Below are 17,539 nucleotides of genomic sequence, written 5' to 3'. Positions count from 1 at the left end.
TTTAGTCTTCCGTATTCTCTTGACTTGAAATACTAGTTGTCAAGTGTTTTTCACAAGGCAGCTGCTATTACAAGTGATAAGGTGTTAATCACACTCTAGCCAAGCTTTTGTTCTCAGAAAGTTGTTTGTGTGGAAAGCAAAACATGCCAATACATATGTTTCTCTCTTTTGTCACTTTAAAAGCAAAGCTTCACATTTATAAAGACTACTTTTAAAATGATCTCATGTAGCATTACGTGGAAGTGGAAAATTGCCTGTGTTGAATTAGAATCCCTGTTTTTCCCCAGTTTTCTTCCTTTTAAGGTAATGATCTGTTTCCTGTTTTCCTTCAGGCTGTTGACCCATTGATCTCTGGGTTGTTGTTTCAGACCCTTTTCCTCCCACCATCTGTTTCAGGAGAATCATTTGCCCCCTAAACTCCCTATAATAAATCAAATATTGGCTATTTTAATCACAGCTGAATACTTACTATTTAGTGCTCGTCTATTTTCCAGGTATGTCACTGCTATCCTGTACATATAAAGCAACTGAAGCTTGTCAAATAAGGTTTGATGAACATTAATGCTTTTATTTTAATGCTTCTTCAATTTAATTGGCTATTTAGGAGCTTCACTGAAGCAATTAAACTCATCCATATTCACCACCAACCATCTGAACACAAGCCTTCCCATCTCTATTTCAGTTGCCAAATACTATTCATCCAGAATCTTAGCCTCACAGGTTTTACAAACACATTTATTTCTGTTTGTATTGTAAGTACATTTGCAAAGGTGTTAAAAGAAGTGGGTTAATCTGCAGGGGGTGAAAGGCAATGTTGGATAATCTTAGCAGATCTACTGAAATAAGGTAACAGATTGCTAATTGGACAAGCACATTTACATGCTGTCACATGCTGGATACACTGTATATACTGAATGCAGAATGTACAGGTGAAACACTGCTTTTTACAGTGCTCTAGTGAAGTCCAGCAATTCACTTCCGGAACACTAATCAACACGGTAGCAAACTTCGACATAACACCTGAGCCGTTCAGAAAGTGGGCGGTCTCTGTTGAAGGGTAACGGCCCTAACAGCCGCTAACTGCTCTTGAACTTCATTTCGACCCACCAACACTGTTCCTCTTGATGGTGAATTGCTTTCTAACCTTACCTCAGATAATGACAGTAGGGCCACTCAGGGATTTATTGCTCACTGCATATAAACAAGTTAATTGTCTTATTTATTGTAGTATTTATCTAGTGTGCTATTTATATATTTTAAGGGCTGAGAGAGAGCCAGGGTAAAATGCATTTCACTGTATACTGTACTTTTAAATGCATATGACAAATAAACTTGAAACTTGAAGTTCATCATGTAAGCCCGCTGGCAGGAAAAAAAATATTGGTAGACTAGTCTATATTGTAAACAGCACATTAATTATGCTAACCATAAGTTACTACACAGCTGGCACATGTGTTCTTTGGAGAGAGGTTTGGGCAGGGGTCAGCAGCCTTTACTATCAAAAGAGACATTTTAGGCAAAAAAAAATAAATCTGTCTGGAGCCGCAAGACATTTGAGCATCGTGATGAAGGTAACACAGTTTATAGTCTAAGTATATAGTATATAAGAATAATACAGTGAGGGCCAAAGTGCAAATGTACTATGGAGTACTAGGGCCACATTGAGGGAAAAAAGTCAGAACTTTACGAGAAAAAAAGAAAATAACACGTAAAATTACTACTTTATAATATTATGACTTTATTCTCGTAATATTATGACTTTATTCTCTAAATCTCAGATTTATTTATTTTCCTCAATGTAGCACTAATACTCCGTCGTACCATTGTAAATGAAAATGAAAACAAAAAACAGTTATTCATTTCCATTTTTAAAAAACCTGGAGAGGAGCTAAAGAGCCGCATGTGGCTCTGGAGCCGCAGGTTGCTGACCCCTGGGTTAGGGCATGGCACTGCTTAGTCCTGAATAGCTAATGCTACTAGTCACTAATATGCTTATTATATTTTGAAGATGATAATGAGATGGGGATGATCCAAGTGACCCACCGACCTCTATGCCCAGCAAGCGGAAAAAGTATGTCCATTGTCATGGGTTCACTGTCAGCAAACCAGTGAGTATTTTATAAACAATATTCCAACTAGCTTTCTGCATTAACATAACTACACAGATTCTCAATGAGTAAAAGAACCAGACGTGTCAAAGAAAGTGTGTACAGTAATGGGACTGTTTGTAACCTCTTACACATATAAATCAATCCAGGTCGGTGTCCCATGTGCGCTCGCGTGTGGCTACACTGTTCAGACTCAGACTCCAACACAAACTACACGGAAGCACCAAAACCGCAAAGTTATATCTAGTGAAGCCCATATGTTAAACAGTGTTGGCCGCGGTCGGAGGACGCGGGAGAGACCGTAGTTTTGGTCTCCAGGGCCAGAGTCTCTGCTGTACTCTGCTTCTCTGCCTGCCTGCTTGCCTTCAATCACACAGCGCGCTCATCCTCGCTCTTTCGCTCTCACTTAGAGAGTCTTGAGTTGTTGTAGAATACGAAACCCTTGTGTCTAATAGCAAACTGAGAAAACCACTGACATGATACAGACCAAGCAAGCACACGAGCACTGCTGTGTTGTAACTCTGCAGCTGTGTCACATTGTACCCTCGTTTTGGCTATCTATTTATTTTCTCTCAACCTGGCATCATTTAGGCCTTGTTGATGATGTGTGGTAACGTGACATTATACTGGTTGGGACAGCTAACGTCAACAGTAATGAAAGGCATTCTTGCCACGTGAAAGCAAAATACGACTCAGTGTTGGTATGGTGTTGTTGCTGTCTTGTCACAGCGTGTATAATAAGCACGGTCTGAAGTTCATTAACGCTAACATCAGATTCTTGCTGTTTCCTTTTATTTCGATCTTAATATGCAGCATTGGCGTAACATATTGGACTAAATCAAATGGTCATCTCTTTGTGTGCTGATGAAGTTTACACTGAATACATTTCTCAGCAAAACATAGACTGAAGTTATAACTAAAATCCAAAGGCTTTGATATGCTAGAAATATTTGTCATAATGCCTATTGTCATTGCAGTTTACCTGGAAGATGCAGTGCTTTGTTGGTTTAAATGATTAGCTAGAGTGTACAGTGGTGCTATTGATAACATTGATAACATTCAGCCACTAGATGTCGCATTCTCCCTCCCCCGTTCCATTGCATTAATTTCACAACAAGTTGTTGCCAGGTCGTTGCACAACCTGCATATTTTATAGTTGAGTGGAGTGAGACTCAGACAGAGAGTCATGTCAAGTGATGAATCTTTCGGGGTAGAGTAAAAAAGTTATTTTGCAACTAGGACTGTCAATCGATTAAAATATTTAATCGAGATTAATCACATGATTGTCCATAGTTAATCGCACATTTTTATCTGTTCAAAATGTACCTTAAAGGAAGTATTTAACACACTTATCAACACAGGAGTGGGCAAATATGCTTGCTTCATGCAAATGTATGTATATAATTATTACTGTAAATCATTATCGACACAAAACAATGACAAATATTGTCCAGAAACCCTCACAGGTACTGCATTTAGCATAAAAAATATGCTCAGATCACAACATGGCAAACTGCAGCCCAACAGGCAACAACAGCTGTCAGTGTGTCAGCGTGCTGACTTGACTATGACTTGCCCCAAACTGCATGTGATTATCATAAAGTGGGCATGTCTGTAAAGGGGAGACTCGTGGGTACCCATAGAACCCATTTACATTCACATATCTTGAGGTCAGAGGTCAAGGGACCCTTCTAGTTTCATATGATGCCAGTATCTTCTAGCTTTAAAACCGAGTCCGCTACAACCTGAAAATTGCAAATTGCGTTATCGCGTTAACTTTTACAGCCCTAATCATAATATTAACCATACTTTTAGTCAGCAACTTTCTAAAAGCTCTGTGGATGTATTATTTTTTTTTCAATTATTCATCTACATAAAAATGTTATCAATAAGACCTTTAAATGTCAAACAATTTTTCCATTTTCATTTTTAATATGGTCATAGAACGCCCATATTGCATTTTCATTTAAATTTTCACTCAAATAACACAAACATGTGTGGAAAATTATAATGCTATTGTGGAATTACATTTTCAAGTTTACATTATCATTTTAATAAAGTCCCCTATGGGCTTTCATAGTCATCCATCTTCACCTTACATCCTCCATTCTCTGTAATCCGCCCCGTCACTCTCAGTTCCCACAATATTATAGTGACATCACTTGTTAAATGTGATAAAAATAGGATTACAACGAGCCATCACTCTCAGCAGCTCTTCTTCGTCTGACAGTAACTCATCGTCATCATCACTGTTCTTGTCTGCATTTTCATCACCCAAAAAGCCATCAGCATCCACATCCCCCGCCCCGCGGCTGTCCTGCGTGTTTCCCGAGATTGTCGAGGGCCTCCTGTCCTGAGATGGACTGCCGGCGTCTGCATCCCCGGCTGGGTGCTCTGATTGCTCTGCTTGGTCCAGTGATGTGCACGGTTGGTCTTCCTCTGATCTTAGAGTCATAGATGTTCGCTCTGGTGTTACTGGAGGTGTATCAAGGGGAGACGTATCTATATCTACGAGGTTGGCTTGTAAAGGTGCATGCTCTGGGGTGGGTGGGGGTGTGCCTGTCTGCTTGGGCAGGGGTGAGGACAGTAAGGGTGAATATGGGGGTGTCTTCATACGAGGTTTGCGGAAGGGTTTGTCTATTTCTGCTGAAGCAATTCGGGTATGACTGCATGGAATACTGGCTTGAGAGGAGGGGCTGGTGCCAGAGTCAGCAGGGTCATCGTCGGTGGTTGTTTGTGTAGTTTGTGAATCCGGACAGGTGAATGGTGGAGTGCTAGAGGCATCAGGAGTTGTAGGGCTAGGACTGCTGCTGTTTAGGGCCTCAGTAGAGTCAAGGTATGTATCAGTTGGTGAGCTAGGGTTTTCATCGGGTGGAGCAGCATCTTGAGCCAAATGTGTGAGGCTCACATCCTCAGTGGCTGGGTGAAAGGTGAGAAAAGGAGAGGAGCTTTTGGTTGGTGTAGAAACATTATTATTGAAGATGACAGGGCTGAGCACAGCTTCAGTGGGGATGACGCTGGTGTCGGGAGCAGCAGCCGTTCTGGGTGGAACAGGTCCTCGGCAGGAGGGGAGGTCATGGTGGGTGTAGATGCCAGGATTGTCTGCGAAGCTGAAGGAAGGATTGCAGGTTCCATATTCTTCATTGTTGTATGGTATTTCCTCTGTGTGCGGCATGGTGCTGCGGTGACTCGCCTGGAGAGCAACCATAGTGGAAACAGTAAACCACTATTGTATTGCAGAGAGGAGGTAAGGGAATGATCGCGGTTCAGTGTGACACTAGAAATTGCTAGGCCTTTTAACAACCAGGCAGCCTAACCTAGTGGTGTAGTAGTGAGGGGAGTGAGTGGAGGGGGATCGCTGAGCAAAACTCAGAGTAGCAGCTGGTCATAATGAGAATAGCGCTGGTCCACCTTAAGCAAGCCTGAGCCAAAGTTGTGGCTAACTTCGGGGCTAACACCTTAAAAAAAACAGACTGTGCCAAGCAAAACACGGAAACTTGTCTTGAGGAGTTGTATCATTTATTCACCGACAGCCTAAACTGTACACACACTGCACTGCTACGCTCACAGCTATAATGTTACTGCCGTACTCTCTGTCAGTCCGTCACACACAAGCTCCTTCGCTCTCTCTGTCTGTCTCTCTCTCGCTCTCTCTCGACCGCATACCGACACTTGCTAACTTGTTAACCGTTAATCACACAACCTACGCACTGAGTTATTCCTTAAAGGAGTTTGCTACTTGTATAACACATTTTATTTTAAAAACATTTTAAAAATACATAATTCCCTGATGCTTAGGCACGGCGAGCTGCCGGGCTAGTAATACATCGGCGGAAAGTAGGACAGTTCAGACATGAACTAATAACATAACTATACATACTATAAATTAAGAGTTTACTAAGGGACAGGAAATATAGGATGAATATTGGCTTTAATAGTAAATAAATAAACTCACCAGTTGGAACCAACGTAAGCTCTGTGGGAGAATAGAAAGAATATTTCAGAAACTCACATACCAATATGTAAATATGAATCTGGATTAAAGAGCTTAAGGATCTCACCACATTGGGGTGTTTGCCCTGAGCCACACAGCCTCTCTGCAGTGGGTTCCTCTTTCCCTTGTGTTTCTTCTTCAGCCACATCACCACACACAGGATACATCCCAGTACAGTCAAGAACACCATGCTCAGAAACAACGCTTTGCCCATAGTGCAGCTTATCGGATGGTCATCTCCCAGTGGACTATAAGGGACTGCAGTGTACACAGACAGACATACAGATGCATTGTTTCAGACTGCAGGCTCATCAGTAGTGAATGCCAGTTTCTAGAAGGTAACCCACGAGTTGGGAAACTCTCGAGAGATGGTTAAGGTTGCACATGAACCTTGAATAGTTACGGTTAGGATAGGTCGTCGGGCAGCGAGTCTCACAAGAGATTTTGCAAGTTTTTGACAGATTTTGCAATTTGTGGGTTACCTTTTAGACACTACCTAGTGAATGCCAGTGTTTAAGAGTGTGTCCTTACTTGATTGTCCTTCAGATAACACCTCCACCACTACAATAGCAAAGGTGGCGTCACCCGAATCCTGGTCTATAGCCGTTACCTGCAAAGTATTTTGACTTTTTATCACAATATCACCATCTATGTTGATGTTGTACAATAAGGTGAACGATGTAGCAGTACATTAAATATAACATTCAGTAAGATGAGGTTTTACTTGTTGCAATCGGACATGTTCATTGATTATCAATTCAATCTTGTCTTTGGTAAATTTGGGGACATGCTGGTTAATTTGATGTTTTGCCAATTAACTTTGTATATTTTACACTACCGCTGATCATTTTCCATAACAGATCACACGTTTTTCAATCTATTTCTACCCTTCCAGTTCCACTTGGATGGAAACAGTGAAAATAACTATTGCATTTGTGTAATTATAGCACACAAACACAGTACTTCATAGTTATTTTGTCACGCATGCCATAAATGTATTCTGTGTTGTTCCATTTTTTTGTTCTTACTATGGCATGTAGTCATCCTAATGATGGACTCACTGTCTCAATCGGCTTTCATGCAAATAAGGAAATCTATCAAAGCATTTATGGTATTTAAAAGAAAAGAAGTTGCTATATGTAAGCCAGCATAATGTTAAGTTTTGTAAATTCGTGGTTACAATTTGTGGTGGTCTAAACTATAGAAAAATAACTGGTGTGGTCTTTTCAATCAGAAGAAAAATCAAATGCTAACTAGTTTTCCAATGAGTCTCACCTCTAGAACGTGTCTCTGTTTTGGTTTGAGCTGATCAGTCCTGGCGATCAGAAGGCCCTCCTGTGTGATTTGGTAGATGTCTGTGTGATTGGATGTAGGACTGAAGTTGAAGTGGATCATGGGATTGAAGCCCTGTCAATTTGTGGAGAAATGGGAGGTGATGGGTGACAATATAAATGAAATACAGATCTGCTTTGAGCATTTTTGCACTGTGGGTGTAAATGTCATGTGAGTGGAGTAGTAGTGTAGTGCGTACATGGTCAAAGTCTTGATCTTGTACATGTAACATCAGTGCTTTGCTGCCGTAGGTTTTGACCAGCGAGGCAGCGCTCTTTCCGGCAGTTACAAAGCCTTTATATTCAGCCATGTCAAACTCTGGATAAAACCGGTTCACTGCCACAACTCGGACTAACACTGTAGCAACAGAATACTTCCTGGGGTCGTCGTCCTGATATGCCTGGGTGCAAGACACAGAGAGACAGAAAAACAGATCAGTGAGATTTGTATTGGGAGTAAGAATGTGGAGTGGATGTCTTTCAAGCGTACCGCGAACACTAAGTCAGTGAGTCTTACCATGACCTGTAGATGCAGCTCTGGAGTTATGAGCCTGTCTCCAACCCTCCGAATCAGCTTCACCTCCCCCGTTTCTCTGTCCATCAGGAAATGCCCATCATCGTCTCCTGGCATGAACACAAGCACAGTTACAGATGTACACCATAGACTGTATATAAAGATTAGAGGTCGACCGATATAATAACAATAGTTTGGAGCAGGAAAAAGCCGATAGCCAATTAATTGGCCGATATCTTCTTTACTTCTGCAGCAGCCTAATCGGCTACTTTTGCATGTGCTGTTTTTAATAAATCCGTTTTTGTCACTCCAAATTTAATCATTCATAAGAGAATATCCTGAAGTGTGATTTGGTTGGAGGAAGTGGAGATGCGTCCTCCATCTATATATACAGTCTATGATGTTCACATGTAAGCACAGCACATTTTAAATATTAACTTGGTGTGTACGGTACCTGAGAGAATGGTATAGCTGAGGGGGGAGCTGAGTCCTCTGTCTCCATCCACTGCATGAATGGGACCAGGAGAGAAGTCCAACACTATGTCCTGCAACATGACACACATCTGTTGGTCCTAATCCTCGGTTTTTGAATCTAACAGCTAACTATAGCAACTATATGAAGTTTAGGAAGATCAAGTCAGTGGATATTATATGGACATCTTTAATGGACATTCTTGAGGGAGGGTTTAGCGACTGACCTCTTCCCCCTCTGTGACATTGACTGTGTACACAGGACTGGTGCAGATGCGACTGGTCTCATCCTGGAAAAGCAGCATGCAGGGCAGAAACTGTGGGTACTGATCATCTCCATCCAGGATGGTGATGCTGATGTTGGTGCTGGTATTGAAACGCTCAGCCGTGTTCATTTCCTGTAATAATAACAAGCCAAGATTTCTTTAGAGGATATTACACTGGTCAATCAAGTTTGATGGAAAAAGGAATGGATGCATGAAATTAAGTATTGTTCATCTTCTCTAATAGTAATCGTCAGAAGCATCAGGAAATTAAATATTGACTTTCTAGGGAAGGATGATAGAAACGTAGAAATGGATTTAATTTAGATGAATGTGTGGATACATTTACTCTAAAACAGTTAAAGGTGCTCTATATGAAAGTCAGAGCATTAATATAGCATCGAACAACGATTTGCTATGTAAAGATATAGAGGAGTAATGTCTACCTGAGCAGAGAATGAAGTAACACTCCCTTTGTGTATGTTGTAATCCGAGCTTCTCCGTGCTTTGTTAACATAACCGGGCCGGCTGGCATGCTTTTAGTGCAACAGCACTGTCGCATAAGCGTAGCGCCCACCCTCCGGTTCCACCTCAGGTTAACACTGTTAGCTCTGTCAGCAGTTTTACTATTGTTTTCACTGTTAGCACCGTTAGCCATGAGCAGCCGGTTCAGCTGTCGCCATGTTAAGAGCCATGCAGAGGAGGCAATAGAAATGCTCCCCATCTCGCATTTAGCACCTTTAAAAATGAAATCTATATGGCTTACCGAGGCATGGATGGTGACAGTAAGCAGGGTTTTGGTCTCATAGTCTAGAGGCTTGGACAGGATCACCTCTCCGCTGTTGGGGAGATCAATCTTGAAGTACTCTGCATCAGGCTGCAGAACACACACAAACGCATTAACAACGTTGCTTTTCGTGGTTGTGTTTTTCTTTTTGAAGAGTAAAAGGGTAAAACTCACTGATGCCTGGTCTATGGAGTAAATTATCTTGTCATTATCTGCATCTGTGGCCTGGACAGTGAACACCACAGTATTCACTGGAGTCAGCTGGAAAACACACAGATATACAGGCAGGCAGAGAAACAAGTCAAAACAACAGAAGTTGACCAAAGTGCTAAACATGTACATTATAAACATTATTAACTTAACTTTAGCACTTTAATATTGTATGTTTTGTGTATGCATGCACAGATTTGTGTGCATGTGTTTGTGAACATGCCATACCTCACTGATAATAAGAGACTGGACAGTGTTTTCTGCAAACACAGGGGAGTTATCATTCACATTGAGAATCTCCACCATGATCCCGTACACACTCTACAACAACAGCAAAAAAAAAAGAGTAGAGATTTGAATTTGGGATGAGACACTGAAGAGTTATGGGTAAGATGAAGGGGACAAAGTTTACCTGAAGAGTGTCGTCCTCATAACATGACAACTCAGCCATTAGTACAGGACCTTGAATCTGAGAGATGGGAGAACAGAGTGACAGAAGTAGATTGATCGAGAGACAGAAAGAGAGACATTGCTAATCTGGTTGACCCTTTAACAGCTGCCATGATGTAAATCAGCTGGCTGGGACGAGGATGACGGTAAAAGAGATTGTGTTCAGTCCAAGAACAAGGCTGGAAGGTTCAATCACTGATAGTTTGCTCTAAACTTAGATACAACTTCCTCATTACAAGCATTTCTACAGACTCAGTGAAATGGAATCGCACACATAAAATCTGTAATCATTGTATTAGATTTATGGCTTCCTTGTTATAAGAAAGCTCCAATAATCAGTGTTTAAGAGGTCATATCCAGACTCAGTTACCTCTCGGTCAAGGACCTGGTCAGCGGATGTATTCAGCCGGATGCTTCCCTCATCCAAGAAGAACCAATCAGCATCTTTTCCATCCAGGCTCCAGTGAACCCCCTCCATTGTAGTCTCTCCCACGAGCTCAGCAATAACTTCTCCCGAATGGCTGTTTTCTCTGATTGTTGCAAATACATCCTGACCATCCAAACATCCACCCCACCCTGACATTCCTGTGTCGGTACAAACACATATGTAGAGGGTAAGAAACACATTATTTCTGGCAAAGAACCGAACTCTGATACAAACAAACGTGACGTGGTTGTACCTGTGGCTGTGTGCATACACAGGAGGACCAGCAGTGAGCAGACTAGAGCCTCGGCCTTAAACGAACTCCATTTCAGTTCAATGAAGGCCATCCCTGGGCTCGGTCAGGCCTCAAGAACCAGTTGTTTCTGAGTGAAGAGAGTGAAATAACCAACACGATTAGCTAAACACAGTCATCCTTTCCTCTTTTACGGTATGAATGAGTGGGCTAAACTTAGCTTTATTCTGTGCCTTGATGGCAACACGTCTTAAGAAGCATCATTAGGTTAAGATCCTCTCCTAATGTACAAACACAAGCACACGCACACTCGCTCTGACCTGTAATTCCCTCAAATCCCCTTAAAGTGGGTTTTTCACTGGCTTTCCCCAGTCTGAGAGAGTAAACCAGCAGAATAGCAGCCCACTATCCTTCTTCTCTTCATGTTTCTCTGACCTGACTACGCTTAGTGTAGACTCTCAGACTTATATTTCTCCTGTATCTGTGGCTTTTTAGAGGTTGCATTTTCCACAAGCACAGAGAAGAGTAATGGAGTAACATGAGTCCTCCTAGCAGTATATCTGCCATACAGACGTCTGCTTCAAAACAAAATTCAACTTCAGTTATATTTCAAGTAATTTAAGGTGTGTGTCTATCATGCTCTTGTGAGTCCCTGGGTTTGTTTGTTTGTCTGTGCAAGTGTTTGAAAGGAGTAAGTGAGGGGTCTTAGCAGGGTCTGGGGTCACATCCTACTGAAACAACAACTCTGCTGCAAATGCGAGGTAAATAAACACACTGAACTGAGTTACCATTGATATGAACACAGGCTGCCTATGCTGTTTCTCAGCTGACTGACCTGTTGTTGTCAAATCCTCTGCAGCTTGTCTTTCACTCTCCATATCCTCCTGACTTGTGATGAAATCCCTGAAAAAAGCCACTGAACGCCACTCAAAAAGGCAGACTGAGGCTTTTAGGAATAAACAATAGATAGAACAATAGATAACACACACACTGACCCCCCCACACACATTAAAAAGCAGAGAGCACCTTATGGTGTGTATCCTCGGATCAACGTCAGCTCAGAGGCTAAAGCCCGAAGGCGGGGCTTACCCGGTCAGGTACAAAGACTGAGCCAATCAGATTAGGGTTGGCAAGAACCTGACTGTGAGGTCAGAGACCGCGGTCACAAGTGAATTTAAGAGATTTGTCTGCTACAAAAACACTCGACCTAATAAACAGTTTGTCATGCAATCAATGTCCGATTGTCCAGTCAGCTCTAGTTCAAGCTGTAGTTGCTGTATTACAGAGCATAACAGGAAATGTCATTTTCTTCAGTAAATTAGGTCTTGGCAGCTTGTGTCATACTCTAAATATACACGTATATGTCAGTGTATTGTATCGGTTGGAACTTGCTAAAAAAGTATGTGCTTTGGCTACACAGCTTGCGTCTGTTGGATTTGTTCAATTAGCGACGCCTTCGTGTAACAACTAATGGGGCCTGACAAGGGATTAGCTATCAAACATCGGCTGTCCGCCTTCTGAAGATTAACCCACATCCTTTTTCACACTTGTCCCAGCATGCGCAGGCTCACACACACACTCACTCTGTCTGCACATATCTTTGGGGCTCCTGCGATGAAAGCTATCGTCTGGCTCCACAGCAATGTTTTGTTACGTGCAGGCTTGTTAGTGGTTTCCTTTGTCAGCGAAAAGCAGGGGGGAGCAGAAGTGTAAAGTTTGCCTCAGAGAAAGGTTGAACACCGCACAGTCTGTGTCCCTGACAGAGTGCAGAGGACAAGTACGTCTCAGATCATATTTTTAGGTTTAAAGATGGTATTTCAAGCAGCATTTAGAGTAGTGAATTGAGACGACGAGACAATTCCTGCAGTTTAGTGCTTACATGTTTTTGTGTTGACATAATAAGCTTAAGTTAACAATAGCTGAATGGATTAACACAGATGAACAGACTTGTTGCGTTTATAGCCTCTTATACTGCTGTGGTTGGACATGGCCACTGGATGTCAGCAGAGATGTGGTTTAAAGATGATGGGGGATTGCTGATAGATAATAGTTGGCTTTGACAACAATATCATCTGAACATCTGTTTTTCCAGAATGTGTTTTCTTGTAATGATGTTACCTGAAATGGTAATAATTAAATTAAACTGTTGTTGAGGACTGTTGATTCTACTGACGAAAGACATCTCGCTATAGTCAAATCGATTGTTGCAGAAGCTGTTTGAAGTGCAACTCAAACTTTGCTGTTTATACTCACATGCTACGAGACATTTAGACACATATGTGCACAAATCAGACTCTCAAACTGAGATGAAACTCATACATTTTTCAGTGCATTTTGTGTCACTGTCCATGTGTAATTATGCATGTGACTATGTAAATATTTCACAGGCAAAGCAAAGTTTGCATGACCTCTCAAATAATCAATACCAAATTATTGCATTAAATAATGAAACACTGCATTAATGACACCTCATACATTCAGTATGCAGTATGCTGAGGCTCCGAAGACGGCAATGTTGATCCAGTCCACCACTTTGGTCCAGACTGAATGATCTCAAAAACTATTTGATGACATTTTGCACAGACAATCCTGGCGCCCAGAGGGTGAATCCAAATGACTCGAGGTTTGCATTTGTGTTTTTGAGGGAAATGTCTCGACGACTATCGGATGGATTGACATGAAATTTGATTCACGCACTTATGTCCCCCTCAGGATGAATAATAATAACTTTGGTGTTTCCCTGGCTTTTCACCTAGCGCCATCATTGGGTCAAAATTGAAAAATGTCCAATAGCTACCTTGGTTTACGTCTAACTACCTGCAAAACTAATGGCATTCTCATCAGCCTCAGCTGTGTTTTTAGTGCTAATTAGCAAATGTTAGCACGCTGACACACTAAACTAAGATGCTGACTGAACTTCGTATACACAAGTAAACATAGTCACCGTGACGTCACCCATTGGTTTGTGGACTGCAGTTTTGAAGCCTCGAGTCATTTTGACCGTTGCCATCTTGGGTTTTTGAAACCAGTAGTGACACGAGGGTGGAGCTAAGCACAACTGAATGCTGCATAAGACATTTATAGGCAACCAAAAAGGTTGTAATTAACTTTCATGATCTGAAAACACACTGTGAAAGGGTTAAAGTTGTAAGACGACAACACCCCAAATCGGACCACCCCATGGTAGCAACCTGTCAATCACAAGGTAGCCACGCCCTAAAGCGTATCCTGCTTTATGGTCTATTTGACTCTAAATGGGACCATAATTTACTGAATGAACATCGTGCTGTATTGAAGAAGACTTGAAACTAGCGATCGAGACCGTAAACTTGTGTTTACAATGTTTACTGAGGTAATAAATCAAGTGAGAAGTAGGGTCATTTTCTCATAGACTTCTATGCAATCAGACTTCTTTTTGCAACCAGAGGAGTCGCCCCCTGCTGGCTATTACAAAGAATGCAAGCTTTAGGCACTTCCACATTGGCTTCACTTCTCAGACCCGGCGGTAGCCCACTGGGTAAACATTATACATTTCATTATGAGCATGTTTAGCAGTCAGCTTAAAGCACCAATGTGCTTACAGCCTCACAGAGCTGCTTGCATGGCTGTAGACTTCTTTGCGTTGTTCTAAGTTGCTCAGTTTGTCCTGCACATTGACCCAACGTAGTCTGGGTGTATCACTAATCTACTTCTTCTGCACAAGAGAAAGGCCCACTGGCTACAAAGTGGGTTAGAGCAACATTTTGTTCCTGTAAGAGTTCCTCTGAGAGGTATTTTTGAATTGTGAAAGTTTTTACAGTAAATGATCTCCTTCATAAAGCTTGATTCTTCATTTAAAAAACTAAATCCCTTAACAAAATGCTGCATTCTTCAAGTTTTTCTTGCTTTATCACCGTCTTCAATCAGTCCCCTCAGCCTTAAAGTGCCATGCCATCCGGTGGGATTGAGGGTATGTTGAAAAACCAGCGAAGCGAAGAGAGCAAGTCCTGTGGGAAAACTTCTTAATTGTAATTATTACAGACTAGCTGGCATGAGTCACGGATGAGGTTTTGTTTGGTATGTGGACAGAGGGTGGAATGATCTAAGTTAAAATCAGGCGTTTGAATGTGTGTCCCCCTTTAAGCCTGGATCTCCTTCAACTGATACAATCTGTACAGAAAACAATCTGGAGTGATGAGGGACTCTCCTGTCTGCTGCATCCATTACGAAACACCTGGATGTCCTATCATCACACCAAAAATACTAAATAAAAACAAGACAGAGGGGACATATGTCTGTCTTTCTGTGTAGCAGTATCCGTGTAGTCTCAGAGCTTTTGTTTATGAGGGTGCACTCAAAGAAAGGCTCTGAAATAATAAACACAGCAGAGAAGAGAAGGACAACAACGTGAGGGAAAAGCCAAGAGTTGTTGAGACAGAGGTGGGGGGGATTGAGCACAGTGGGATGCACACTGGGACCGTTTCCAGAGCAGTGAAACATGACTACTTGTGTTTACCCCCGCCCTCTGTCTCTCTGCGCACACACACACACACACACACACACACACACACACACACACACACACATGTACATTTTTGGCTGCTTCAGCATGGCTCCTCTCCAGTCTCCAGACCAGGTTTTAGCTGATTACCAAAACGGGGGTCTTTGGGAATCAACACCACTGAGCAGTGCTGGGTGGGGAGATGTTGTTTTTTTTCGTCAGACAAAATGAGGGAAAACAGGGGAAGAAAAGACTTCACCCACAGCTATCCTTCTGGGACTGGAAAGTGAGCGAGACAGAGAGCCGGTGACCTCACGCGCACTGCACACCTGAACTTTTCTGCATGCGTGTTTTTTTTTTTCTCTCTCTAATTAGAAATAACGAGCATCTTGAGCAAGGATAGCAATAATCATCTAACTCTTCGTCTTTGTGATCATGGAGTGAAAGTGTGTTGTAGATAACGGCCCCGGGGGGGGAATGTCAGTGTGTGACTGCAGAGAAGTGACGCCCTGCCTGCATCCAGATGTTTCATGTTTCCCCTGCGCGCTCTTTGGAAAAGGTCTGCTCGTAGAGGAAACAGGGAAATCTTGAACGCGCAGTCCAAGGTCCGTGTCACCAGATTAAGGTTAAAAAGACAATGAATGCAATGCCTTTTGCATAAATTGTTTGGATTTGAATCCAGGCTTTCCCATTTTTTTTTACGTCTGGAGAATGGAGAGCGGCAAACTGAGGACGCTCATGCTGCTGGAGATACATTTGCTCTGGGTCTTTGCGCTGTCTGTGCAGGGGCACTCCAGTCCAAATCACGAGAATGGTGAGTTTACAAAAAGTGTGCTCGGGTCACTAGTTATTGGTTGTTTAGTTTGAATTTTTATAGTTTTGTTTATTATGCTTTATTATTTTGATTTGATGAGGAGATTACACTTGTGAACTACAGATCTTTTACTTTGTAGTAACAATACTACAAACTGAAAGTATGCTTAATAAGTAAAACTAAAGTGTCTCTAGCAACATATTCTTAAGTGTCAAAAGTAGTCTGTAAGTAACTTTCGCATAACAATGCTACATATTATATATTATAATAGTGAATTATTACTGATTAATCATGTGCAAGCAACATTTTATTGCTGTTGTTGTGGTGGCAATCATCTCAACTACTTTACATAATGTTGGGTAGTTTAATCTATAGCCTAACTATGCCTCAAATTCTATTAGCTGATCATGTGTTTTTATGCAAAGTCTTTATTTACAGAGTAACAAGACTTATAGCTATTGTCATACTCAAATACAAGTACTCAGCATTCATTTTATTTAAGTACTTAACTTGTGTACATACTTAGCTATTTTCCACCACTGGAGGACACCATAAATGTATCCCTTAAACCAAAACAAACTGTCTTGTAACTCTCAGTTTAAGCTTTTAGCAGTGAAGAGCTATCTCCAGATTTGAAGAGTTGTATCAGATGTCCTATCGCATTAATTGAGAGGCAGATTGATCAGACTAACTGTACCATGCTGACTGTTTGGTGTTGTGTTTGAGGTCAGTTAGGCAGCCACGGCTGATGAATGGCTTCATTCTGATTCCCTCTCACACTCATCACAGCCCAGAAACCACAGCGTCACCCTCCATTAGACAGAGCATGACCTCATGCAGTCTGTTTTATCTCTTTCCTAGTGATCGACCTTCTGGCAGCCCTAAACATGTCCCACCACACAAGCGGTGTGGCCAGACTGCAAAGTCCTGGCAGTGTGCTATACAAAATACGTCCCAGAGCACCATACCTGACTCTTCCTCGTGAATACTCCCACTTCTTGCACTCCAACCTTCAGGGTAGCATGGGGGTGCATTTGGTGGGGCATCAGGCGTCGGGCTCCAGTGCCACTCTCTTTTCTCTCTCCTCTGCGTCCTCACCCGTTCTCCAGATCATCTCCTCCACCCTCAATAACACTCTGCGTTTGGACTACCAGGCTGGAGGAGGAGCTCAGGGCCTGGCCAGCTTTCACTTCCCCAGGAGAAACCCTTTCTCTGGGGAGGAGTGGGTACAGTTGGCTGTGAGCCTGGAGACTGATAGGCTGGCATTTTTTGTAGACTGTCAAGAAGCCGTGGTTCTATCGATAAAAAGTGGAGAGAGAATCAACCTGGAACTGCCTCAAGATGCCGTTGTCACTCTTGCCAGCACACCAGGGAAGAAAGACAGCAAATTTAGTGTGAGTTTTTTTGCACATACCTGTCCATACTCATACTGACAACATG

General features: G+C 42.1%; 2 protein-coding genes across 4 annotated transcripts in view; one reads left to right on the top strand and one right to left on the bottom strand.

Moving 5' to 3' along the window:
• Positions 1–1,016: 1,016 nt before the first annotated feature.
• kcp (kielin cysteine rich BMP regulator) overlaps positions 1,017–17,539 on the top strand; it is a 42,154-nt gene continuing 25,631 nt past the window's right edge. The window contains exons 1-4 of the mRNA XM_074633079.1: positions 1,017–1,127; positions 4,391–4,535; positions 15,996–16,099; positions 16,961–17,493. Coding sequence (XP_074489180.1) covers positions 15,997–16,099; positions 16,961–17,493 — 636 coding nt within the window. The 5' untranslated portion in view covers positions 1,017–1,127; positions 4,391–4,535; position 15,996. The remainder of the gene's footprint in view (positions 1,128–4,390; positions 4,536–15,995; positions 16,100–16,960; positions 17,494–17,539) is intronic.
• LOC141766341 (uncharacterized) lies at positions 3,168–17,208 on the bottom strand. Of its 3 annotated transcripts, XM_074633139.1 has the most exons (16): positions 11,641–12,959; positions 10,809–10,935; positions 10,499–10,713; positions 10,091–10,147; positions 9,907–9,999; positions 9,643–9,729; positions 9,448–9,558; positions 8,646–8,816; positions 8,402–8,492; positions 7,951–8,057; positions 7,634–7,834; positions 7,378–7,509; positions 6,634–6,712; positions 6,170–6,360; positions 6,064–6,084; positions 3,168–5,301 (listed from the first exon to the last, which is right to left on the bottom strand). In XM_074633139.1, the coding sequence occupies exons 2-16, from the start codon at positions 10,897–10,899 to the stop codon at positions 4,267–4,269; spliced, it is 2,682 nt and encodes an 893-aa protein (XP_074489240.1). In that variant the 5' UTR covers positions 10,900–10,935; positions 11,641–12,959; the 3' UTR covers positions 3,168–4,266. The 3 variants fall into 3 exon arrangements, with proteins under 3 accessions (XP_074489240.1, XP_074489239.1, XP_074489238.1); XM_074633138.1 differs by lacking the exon at positions 11,641–12,959 and adding an exon at positions 17,068–17,208 and having other exon boundaries at positions 9,448–9,729; XM_074633137.1 differs by having other exon boundaries at positions 9,448–9,729.

This window comes from Sebastes fasciatus, chromosome 4 (assembly GCF_043250625.1).
Source record: "Sebastes fasciatus isolate fSebFas1 chromosome 4, fSebFas1.pri, whole genome shotgun sequence".
In the NCBI taxonomy this organism is placed as follows: domain Eukaryota; kingdom Metazoa; phylum Chordata; class Actinopteri; order Perciformes; family Sebastidae; genus Sebastes; species Sebastes fasciatus.
Note: the sequence above shows the minus strand (reverse complement) of the source record. Positions and strands in the feature narration are given on the sequence as shown.

Bases quoted from the DNA above. Each gene is read 5' to 3' on its own strand.
- LOC141766341 (XM_074633138.1), bottom strand. From the start codon at position 10,899: ATGGCCTTCATTGAACTGAAATGGAGTTCGTTTAAGGCCGAGGCTCTA. The intron at 8,493-8,645 runs GTCAGTCGCTAA...GTCATGTTGCAG, and splicing joins ATGTCACAGAGGGGGAAGAG to GACATAGTGTTGGACTTCTC. The intron at 6,713-7,377 runs GTGAGACTCATT...AATACTTTGCAG, and splicing joins AACAGAGACACGTTCTAGAG to GTAACGGCTATAGACCAGGA.